The sequence below is a fragment of the Aythya marila genome, assembly GCF_965140915.1.
Source record: "Aythya marila genome assembly, chromosome: Z".
Lineage (NCBI taxonomy): Eukaryota > Metazoa > Chordata > Aves > Anseriformes > Anatidae > Aythya > Aythya marila.
In genome coordinates, this window is record NC_139080.1 from 23,013,607 (window position 1) to 23,024,268 (window position 10,662).

Sequence of the window (10,662 nt, forward strand, 5' to 3'; positions counted from 1 at the left end):
AGCTGCAGGCCGCCATGAGGCCTCCCCTCAGCCTGCTCTGCTCTGGGCTGAGCACACCAAGGGACCTCTTCCCGTCTAGACCCTTCACCATCCTGGTCGCTCTCCTTTGGACACTTCTTATATTGTGGTGCCCAAAGCTGCACACAGTGTTTGAGGTGAGGCCACACCAGTGCAGAGCCGAGCAGGACAATCTCTTCTCCCGACCAGCTAGCAGTGCTGTGCCTGATGCACCCCAGGGTACGTCAGGCCCTTTTGGCTGCCAGGGCACACTGGTGACTCAGAAGCCCTAGATCGCCTTCCGTGGGACTGCTCTCCAGCCTCTTGTCCCCCAGTCTTTATCTGTAGCCAGGGCTTGCCATGTCCAAGGTGCAGAATCCAACGCTTGTTCTTGTTAAACTTCGTATTGTTGGTGCCAACTGCCTTTATAAAAAAGAGATTTGTGTAACTTAGTGTACTATTTGCTTCAGTAATTCTCTTATGTAAAATGCATTAGTAATGTGACAAAATATATGAAACAAAATCCTGTTTTGTTTAGAAAATATGGTGGAGTCTTAACTTCTAGAGCTGTTTCTCATAGGTTCTGTGATACTGTTCTGTTTTATCTGAATATTGAAGATAAAGACAGATCACTTTACAACAATGATTTCTTGGCTGACACATGATGGCTTCACTTTAGCTACTTGAAAAGAAAGCAGTCTAAAACAACAACAACAAAAAAAAGCCACTGCATCTATTCTAGAAATTGCTGACACAAGATAGGCATGTAAAAATAGAGGCAATCAAAATACCAAGAGTTAGTTGGGTGTCATGTCCTGTAATGCTGAGAGTGAGATTTTTTTGTAAAATAATTTTCTCTTTTGTAGGACAAAGATTACACTAAGGAGGATCAGAATTCAGAAACTGACAAGGATATTGACAACAGAGATACACAAAGGACAGATGAAGTCAAACTACAACAGAATGGGAACTGTCAACCAAATGAAGATAACCTCTCAATTAAAATGGAAGAGGTTTAAAGCAAATAATGAACCTCTAACTCAACTAAGGAATGAAATCCAAAGCTTTTTATTTCCCAGAATGAGGAAGAAATGTCAAAGCAATCAACCTGAACATGTTGATAGTAATAGTAGCTCTTCCAATTCTCGTGATAGCTTTGTTGTCTTCTTGCTGTAAAGCAAGAAGGCATGGATAATAAGTAGTTATACCATGAAAAGGCAGATGCCGTCAGAACTATTCATCTCAAAAAATCTACGCATTTCCATGATGGCTGTACTTATTGGTAAAATGATTTATGTTAAGTTTTCCCATAGGCTGTTACAAATAAGTAGAAACTGAAAGATGTAAACCTCTACTATCTTTAAAAAAAAAAAAAAAAAAAAAAAAAAAGCTGAAGATATGCATTGAAGGTTGTTTAAAATATTGCTTGTTGATGACTTGTGTTTTACCTTGTGGGTTAAAAAATCCACAAAAACTTCAATGTGTACTGTTTGATGTGCTTGGAAATGGTGCATAAATATACACTCTTTTGTTGTAAAATGCAACTATAGAAAAGGTTTTTTTTGGTTCTTATGTTAAAATGCTCACTGACTAGTATGTTTCTCATTTGCTCACTGCTTGAGATTCTTGGTTTTTATTATTTAAAATAATTTCTTACTAATATCCCTAAGCTCAATATTTCCTTTAAAGTATTTGAACAATGCATGCTACTTTTCTGTTCCTAAAAGGAACATTGCCATGTATAATGATAATAGGTTAGCTTATTGGGTTATTTTGGGGATCGTTTTGTTGTTTTCTTTTGTCGTTCCAGAAGTGAGCAGATCTGTATGATATTATCAGAAATTACAGCTTTGTTTTGAGATGTACTGCAGTGTGTCTGTTCAGCTGCAAATAGTACAGGTGCCATTATGAAAACAAATTTTTTCTTATTTGTTTAAAAAATATGGGAGCACAAGCAGAAGCTTTAGTGCCTTCTTAAAATGTGGTATTTTTTAGAAATGTATATGTGCTATTACTCATTTTCAGCTAAATTTTACATCATCTCTTGCTGTTTTGCCACCACCATACTGTAGACAAGAATGCAAGTGATTTGTCAGAATGGATGTTTAATTCACTTCTTTAAATCCATTTTTACATTTATTTTTTATTTTTAGAAAATATATAGGTGAAAGCAAAGATACATTTTGGGGACCACCACTGTACAAATATAATAGCTGAATAAAAAGCATTTTCTGATCACCTGCATCAAAGGCAGCCCTTTAGATATTTAATTACATTTGGATGGCCTTAATTGTTACCTCTCCATCGTTTTCTCTGTTATACGTTAGGTGATGTAAAAGGAATTGTATGCAAAGCTGGGGGGATAAGTAATTTGGGAGAAAATGTTCTAATTTACACAAGAGTTATATGGCAGAGATTCTTTTTTCATTCTCTGGGGAGAAAGCATATGGGGAGATAATGACAAAGCAGATATTTTTTGTCAAGTAAAAACCTGGTTTGTGCTTTCTGAACTAATATAATCAGTTTCATCATTGTGAGATTTTGTAAGAGTCATACTTATAAACTTACTTGTACCTAAAATCAGGTAGATTATTTTTAATACAACTTATTACAATCAAATGACTTAATTGCCTTACCTCATGGAAAGAGTTTCTTTCAGTTAAAACAAATAGCATATTAGTGATTTGCTTTCTATTTTTTTTTTCCTTTCTGTAGTTCATTTTTATGAAAAAAAGCATGTTACAGGGAATGAAAAATTTGCCCAATTCCTAAAGTAATGAAACCCAGTTAGATTGTGAAGCTGCTTAATCACTCTTCATTTTTGATAAGATGTACCGTTCTTGCCACTGTGTACATTTAAGACTATAGGAAATGCTTTACCATGTAAAGTATAGACAGTCATTTTTGTGATATTTAAGCCACATGCTGTTGGCTGATAAACAGCTTATTCTGATAAAAAGAATGACAAATCTGTACACTTACAGGAAGACTGTGAAGGATTGTGTCTTGCAACAACAGCTGTCTTATTTATGTTGTGTAAGTAGCATAGAGCAAAGAGATTGTTTGTATACTTGTTATCTTTGGTACCATTTCACTAATAAAGTTAAGTATTTTAGAGGGAAGTTTCTGCTGTTACATACTTATTAAAGGAGTATTTTTAGTTTTGGTCTTATTCAGGCAGTTTCTTTTGATGTGAAATGTGGATACAAGTTACTTATACGTTTATTATTTACAATATCTTTGAAAAACTAAGTTTCTTCTTCTCTGGGATAAATCAGAATTCTCGTAGTATATCATGTTTCAGTTGTTGCTAGTCTGAGTTTGTTATCCTGAAGTTGCATAGCTCTATTATATAGCAATTACAGAATATGTAAAGGTTTGTGCGCTGTTAGCTAAGAAATATGGCTCTGAAAATTCATAGTTAAGAATGGCAGTTTTATTAGCTAATTATTAACGTGGAAGTCTGTATACAGCATATTGTGTTATATTGTATGTGAATTAATGGTCCCCTTAGAGAAGTTTAAAGTAAGAACAGAAAAACACAAAACAAAAACAAAACAAAACAAAAAAAGACACCAAATATACACATTTCCTCCCCACCCCAAGCTGTATTTTCTTACAAATACTGTATTTTCTGGTTTTGCTTCATAAATACTGTGTAGATCTATGAGGATAGCTGTATCTATTTGTATTAGGTGTTCAGTGGTTTTGTTACATTTGTCAAAAGCTGCCATTAGAAAACTAAGGTTGTGCAAAACACCCATCTCTGCAGAGGGAGCAGATCATTTTTTAAACCAATAGTGTAGCACAGTAATGAAGTTCCTGCTTGCTCTGCCATGTTTGTGTGCATAACCCATTAAAGGTGTCCATCGTCCACTGGAAATCTATTGCCTTCATCGTAACAAGTTTGCATGCTGAGATGCGGTGTCAGGTTATTTGTTTTTGCACTTTTTGAGTTAAAATCGAGTGAAGGTTGTGAGAACAGCATAGTTCATGATAGCTGTATTGTTTTAAATGTGGTTTCATTCGACTTGGCCTTCGTTTGAAAACACGACTCGTAATTGCTCAGAAAAAGACAATATGGTGCCATATTGCTAAGAACGTTTAAAGCATGTATGCAGAAGCTTCCATTTCTGACCGCAGTTATTTCAAAACTGTTCCTGGAAAACAGATAGGATTTATTTTATTTTATTCTTAAAAGGGGAAGATAGCAGAAGACAACTGCCCACAGATAAAAAACAGGATCCCAACCTCAAAATACAAGTGGCTGTCAGTTAAGTCAATAGATTTACACAGGTGCGAGGGCTGAAAGTTTGTTTGCAAACATTAACGATAATATGCGTAAAGAAACTTGTTATTCAGATTTTTGAATTAAAATGGAGGAGGTCATTTTACTTGGAAAGTGGTAACATCTAAAGAATGCCTGAAATCTGCGAGACGTGGGTTCTGCCTACCCATTAAGTCACCTGCTACTTTCTTACTGCAATTTTCAATAGATCTATCTGAACTAGCTTTAAATTAGCGAGCTGGCTAACAGCAGCAACCAACACACAGTCTGGTTTCTGAAATGAGTTGACCATTTGAGTTCATATACTCTGCTGCTAAGAAAGTAAATTCTGTAACATGCTCTGCATTACTTGCAATTTGTTTGCTAGTGTTTTCCAGCCTCGTTATGTGTAAGGCAATGTCTGACATTAATTTTGAACTCTGTAAATCTGTTTACTACATGGTAGCTTCTTTGTGTTGCCTTTACTTTGTACTGTTATTTTGTAATAGTAGTAAGATTTAGGGATTTCTGTGATTTTCTTTTGGTCTAAGTAAAAGTTAAAAAGTAGAGACTGCTATGATTGTAAGATGCAAATTGTTATATACTGCATATGTGTCCTTATTACTGTTTTCAGTTATTTTTTTCATTAACATGTATAGCCATCAGAAGCGGTAATGCCATAGTGCTGTGTGTATCTTTTACTCTTAAATCTGAACCATCTCTGCATTGCTGTCTTTTTCTTAGTTTGTAATGAAGCAAGATTACAGCTCATGCATTTTAATTTTGTAAAATGTTCACTTGGAAGAAGAAAATAAGACAAATCATCTTGAGTTCGGTTAGTCTGGAAGTGGAATTCTAATAGTAAATTTTAAATAAATAAATTCTGCACAATGGAGTATTGCAAGTTGGGGCATATTATGAGTCCAACGTGCTACTTGGTGATACTTAGAGTTTTATATAATTGAATTATTGCCTTCGGTGTTGTCATAGTTTTAAAAGTGAAAATTAAACGTAGTAACACAAATGCTGAGATCTGTAAATGGCTAAAATAATTCAAATCTGTCGGTGCTTAGTTCAGAGAGATTTAGCTTTCTCACCAAAGAATAGAGTGTGGACAGTTGAACTTTGTAGATATTGTTAGTGTTACTGCCTAAAGAGAATCTAAAACCTAATTTTGTTTGCTAATATATAAACAGAAAAACAATTTTCAGCCTGTATGTTAGGTTTATTTTTATATGGTGAAAAGTGTAATTAAAATAATGATGAAAACTAAAATAATTGTTTAAAAGTTTTTTTTTTTTTTTTTTTTTTTTTTTTTTCCTAATGTAAGATAAATTCAGTTGCTTATTTGTAAACTTCTTGGAGATCTCTCTCTATGTAGTATTTATTTTTATTTGAACTTCAAGAATGCTTCATTTGTAGGTAAGCACCATTGCAGCATCTGAGTGTATTGGTATGGAATTTCCTCTACCGTCTCTTAAGTATAAAACAGCTTAGGAAACTTGCCTGATATATGGAAGTAGCTACCTTCCCCATAGTTAGAGGACACCTCTCTAATGCTTCAATTCCATACTCTCTGAGTATCTGACTGTTGAGAAGCTATCTATGAACTCCATTTTTCATGATGTTTTCTGAAACCACAAACTTTTATTATCCAAGAGGGCATAAGAAAAAAATTGTCATGGCAGTTTTATGATTTTTGAGCAGAACACTGACAGCAACAATGAGGGTTTATTTTGTTTATTTTTTGTTTGTTTATTTAAACCTGTTTGTTTATTTTCTTCTGAGAGCTTCAGCTTACACTTTATTTGGATTCATTGCATTTTTTTAATATAAGATAATCTGCTGCCAAATTTGATGCAAGACTTAAAATTGGTGTAAAAAGTCTGTTCCATACTAACCACGCTACTGACATTTTTCTTCTCACATTGAGAAGGTTACTTGTCTTTTTTGATTTGAAAGATTGTTATCAGCTACAGAAAAATCATTCCATCTTCCTTTCACTTAGTCCTTGATGTCATGAACGGATAAGTAGCTCTTAACAGTGCTGATGCACCTGGTTGGTGCAGTAGGTAAAAAATCTGTGACGATTCCAAAAGGATAAGGTTGTGTTTTCATCTAAGGACTAGTCTTTTAGTTTTGAACTACTGGGGAGGTTAATGCATTGATAAAACACTCAGATCTGTTTTATCATACCCATTTTTATTTGCAACACAATTACACAAATTATTTTTTGTCCTTGTGCTCTTTGATTGTTAAATGCCAGTGATGGAGGGTGGGGGTTAGGGATGGAGATAGGGGAAGGGAGGTGTTAGATGTTTGGTGGGAAATGAGCAGGTTTCTTAGAAGAATAAGTAGCTCTATTCAAACCTGTAGTGCACAGGCTTAAAAGTGGTGCTACAGTGGTGTGTAGAGCATGGTCCACTTAGAAATTGGCACTTCATAAATACATAATTTTCATACTAATTTGATCAAAGGAATGAGTGATCTGCTTTGGAATTCAAGAGTAGTCCAATGTGCACAGTTCCTGTAGCTTATCAGTAGATCATTCCTGGTGTTTTTCTCTGTGATGCAGGAGCCATGATCAATTTGTTTTACACAACACCTGTAACAACCTGGGCTCAGATATACCTGGGGATCCTCTGCACTACAGCAGCAGAAAAATATTTTTGTCCCTTCTCTAAATCAGATATTTCTGGTATTAAAGAAGGCCTTTTAAGGTTAAGAAATATATATCCAAACTTGTTCTATGTTGGCAGAATATATTTTTGCATTAATGAAGCAACTGAAATGGTACAAGTAAAGAAATATCAAATGTTACTACAATGTTTTTTTTTTTTTTGTAAATAAACAATGTCCCAAAGTTTTATTGGTGTTAAAGACTGGCTGGATGGCCAGACCCCGAGAATGGTGGTGAACAAAGTGAAATCCAGATGTCGACCGGTCACCGATGGTGTTCCCCAGTGGTCAGTGTTGGGGCCCATCCTGTCTGATATCTTTAGTGATCACTTGGATGAGGGAGTGGAGTGCACCCTCAGTAAGTTTGCAATGGCACCAAGTTGGGGGGAAGTGTAGATCTGCCGGAGGGTAGGAAGGCTCTGCAGAGGGACCTGGACACGATGGGTTGATGGGCAGAGGCCAATGGGATGAGGTTGAACATGGTGAAGTGCCAGGTCCTGCACTTTGGCCACAACAACCCCTGCAGTGCTACAGGCCTGGGGCAGGGTGGCTGGAAAGCTGTGCAGAGGAAATGACCTGGGGGTGCTGGTCGATGCTCACCTGAGCATGAGCCAGCAGTGTGCCCAGGTGGCCAAGAAGGCCAGCGGCATCCTGGCTTGTGTCAGGAATAGTGCAGCCAGCAGGAGCAGGGAGGTGATCGTCCCCCTGTGCTCTGCTCTGGTGAGGCCGCACCTCGAGTGCTGTGTTCAGCTCTGGGCCCCTCACTACCAGAAGGACATCGAGGCCCTGGAGTGTGTCCAGAGCAGGGCTACGGAGCTGGTGAAGGGCCTGGAACACAAGTCCCATGGGGAGTGGCTGAGGGCACTGGGGGTGTTTAGTCTGTAGAAGGGGAGGCTCAGGGGAGACCTTATTGCTCTCTACAACTGTCTGAAAGGAAGGAGTTGTGGGGAGCTGGGGTTTGGCCTCTTCTTGCAGGTAACTAGTGATAGGACAAGAGGGCAGTGGCCTCAAACTGTGCCAGAAAGGTTCAGATTGGAAATGAGGAGACATTTCTTCTCAGAAAGAGCAGTCAGGCACTGGGATGGGTTGCCCAGGGAGGTGGTGGAGTCACTGTCCCTGGGGGTGTAAAGGAAAGGTTGGACCATGTGCTTGGGGACATGGTCTAGTGGGTTATACTGCTAGTAGGGGGATGGTTGGACCAGATGATCTTGGAGAGCTTTTCCACCCTTGGTCAGTCTATGATTAATAAGCTCACTTCCACTAAATTCAGAAGAAAAGCAGCAAATGGCTGTAAAGCAATTCTGTCTTTTGCTTGATATATATATATATATATTTTTTTTTAAAAAAAAAAAAAAAAACCTCTTCCCCAAGAGAGTTGAATTCTTTGATGGACTGAAGTTGGCAAGGATGTTACAAGAATGGTGGTGAGGGGTTAAGTACGTGAATGTGTCGTCATTCTTCAGTTACAGAAAAGGCTTTTTGAACACCTCCTGCACCCCCTCACCACCACACCCTGAGTGTTCAGGGCATTTTCTTCTCCAGAGAAAACTACCATAGTTCCAGCAGGCAGAGTTTGTCATTTTTGAACAGTAAGTTAATAAATATGTCTGTATAAGGGTATGTCAAAATCTCTTTTATTTAAGTAGTATCAGGGGTTCATGCAGAATCTTTTCTTTTTAACATCACCACATATCAAGTTACTGTCATGGATATTTTCATATTAAAATTCACTTTTAAGCACTTAAACTTCTCTCTCAATTTGTATAATTTGTAAGAATTTAAATAAACATAACAATATTTAAGGTGCTAAGGTTTGTGATGTGCTTCTCAACACATTAAACATTTACTTGGTCAATAGGGATCTTGTGATTTTGGGAACTGTCATGTTTATAACGAATCTTGTGGCTGGTTCAACTCCTACTGATCAGATGATTTAGTCAACACATCTGTGATCTGGACAACTGCACTTCATGTTTCTCCTCTGAATGTGAAAATGAATGTGAAAGCAGGGAAAAACAGATCTGAGAAAGATTATTGAGGTATTTTAGCAATCCTTCAAAATTATATATTGTCTTTTTGTATACTTCTTAATTTCCTTAAATAATTTACTTACTGAAGCAGAAAATATAAATAAAAATATATTTTTAGAGGAGGTGGCTGAAAATTAACTAAGAAAGGGTGTCTTTTAAAACAAAACTTTTGTGCATACATGGCTTGTTTTGCCTACTTGTTTTAAGAAACCAGGAGGACATGAATGTCAGTACTAGTCTTTCATTAAATGTCCTGTTTTACTTTCAGACATTGGGAAGACTGTTTCTCTTTCTCTTCAGTTTTTCTCTCTAGAAAAAATCTTTAATTTCTTTTTAAAGATAGAGCCTAAAGAAAAGCTTTAATTAAAGTCATATTTTAAAAGGTTGATCCAGATTACTGGATTTAGAAGTTCAAAGGAAATGCATTGGTTCACGTGCAATGTGAACACTGAGTGTATAATCACTATTGTAATGATTATAATAATTTCATTATGCTAGCATTTTCTATAATTGCTTCTCTGCTTTGTTCAATTTTAAAAGGATACTCTTTATTATTTTACTAAGACTCATTTAATAAGACTTTTAAGCTGTACAAATCTTGTCTTTCCACTAGTTTGTTGTTTTCATCACAAGTGTTCAACTTCCTTGCAACCCAGTTATCCTGCCTAGTTTAGTCTGGACTAGGTATCTAGGAATATATACCATGCTGCAAGTCATATTAATCTATGTTATATGTGAGCCTGAAGGCCAGAAGCAAACTGATCTGTGTTTTTGAATGAAACATAGAATAGAGAGATGTTATGAGATGGTATATATCAAACAGGGCAAAATAGGCTTTTTATTTTTATTTTTGTTTTTATTTTTTTTTATTTTGGTTTGCATTCTTGTCAGAAGATATCTGGGGTAAATTTGTTATTAAAGAATTTGTTGGAATGCAGAGGAGAGGCACCAACCAACATTCACAAAAGATGTTGATTGGATATTTATTATGATACTTGTAAAGCATTATTTGATTTGGCCAAACTTTATTTATATCAGCAAGGAGATCCCCTGATCAGGTAAAGATCCTTAGAACCTTGGTATGTTTGCTCTGTTGCTTAATCTCCAAGGAGAATGGAAAGACAACAGCTATACATTTATGTTGTCAGCCTGGGAGAGCAGGAGGCTGCTTTATAGTGCTATTTCTCAGATAATTTGGAATACGCACTAAGTCAATGAAATATTTTTTTCACTCTTCTAATTTTATAACAGGACTTACAATAATTGCTTTGTTCAACCAAAGTGTAGCAATGCTGAATTTATTAGTTGAAAGCACAGTTTAGAATCTTTGGTGGAAAAACAAAGCGGTAGAACTGGGTCATTGCATTGCACTGAATGTACTAGAAATAGGCATTTAATGTGCTTTCACACCTAGATGGAAAGAACCACATATTGCATGTTAATTCATTCTAATAAATCACATTCCCTTTGATCATTTTTACTTGGTAACTTATAGTTGCGAGGAATGTGGTATTTCAACGGTTGATAATAAAACATAGAAATCGTGCTTTTACTTAAGAACTTTCTGTTCTATCAGATGTGTAGCTCTACTCCAACAGTAGCTCATAATTGCAATTGTAATATATCCCTTTTCAAGTGATCTTATTTCCTGGCATCTGTGTCATCCTTGGCCAGTAAGGTAAGAATTTA

General features: G+C 36.3%; 1 protein-coding gene across 3 annotated transcripts in view; it reads left to right on the plus strand.

Moving 5' to 3' along the window:
* SREK1 (splicing regulatory glutamic acid and lysine rich protein 1) overlaps window positions 1–5,535 on the plus strand; it is a 38,718-nt gene extending 33,183 nt beyond the window's left edge. For all 3 annotated transcript variants that reach the window (XM_082783445.1, XM_082783446.1, XM_082783447.1), the window contains exon 12: window positions 864–5,535. In XM_082783445.1, the coding sequence (XP_082639571.1) occupies window positions 864–1,016 (153 nt within the window). In that variant the 3' untranslated portion in view covers window positions 1,017–5,535. The remainder of the gene's footprint in view (window positions 1–863) is intronic.
* Window positions 5,536–10,662: the final 5,127 nt, after the last annotated feature.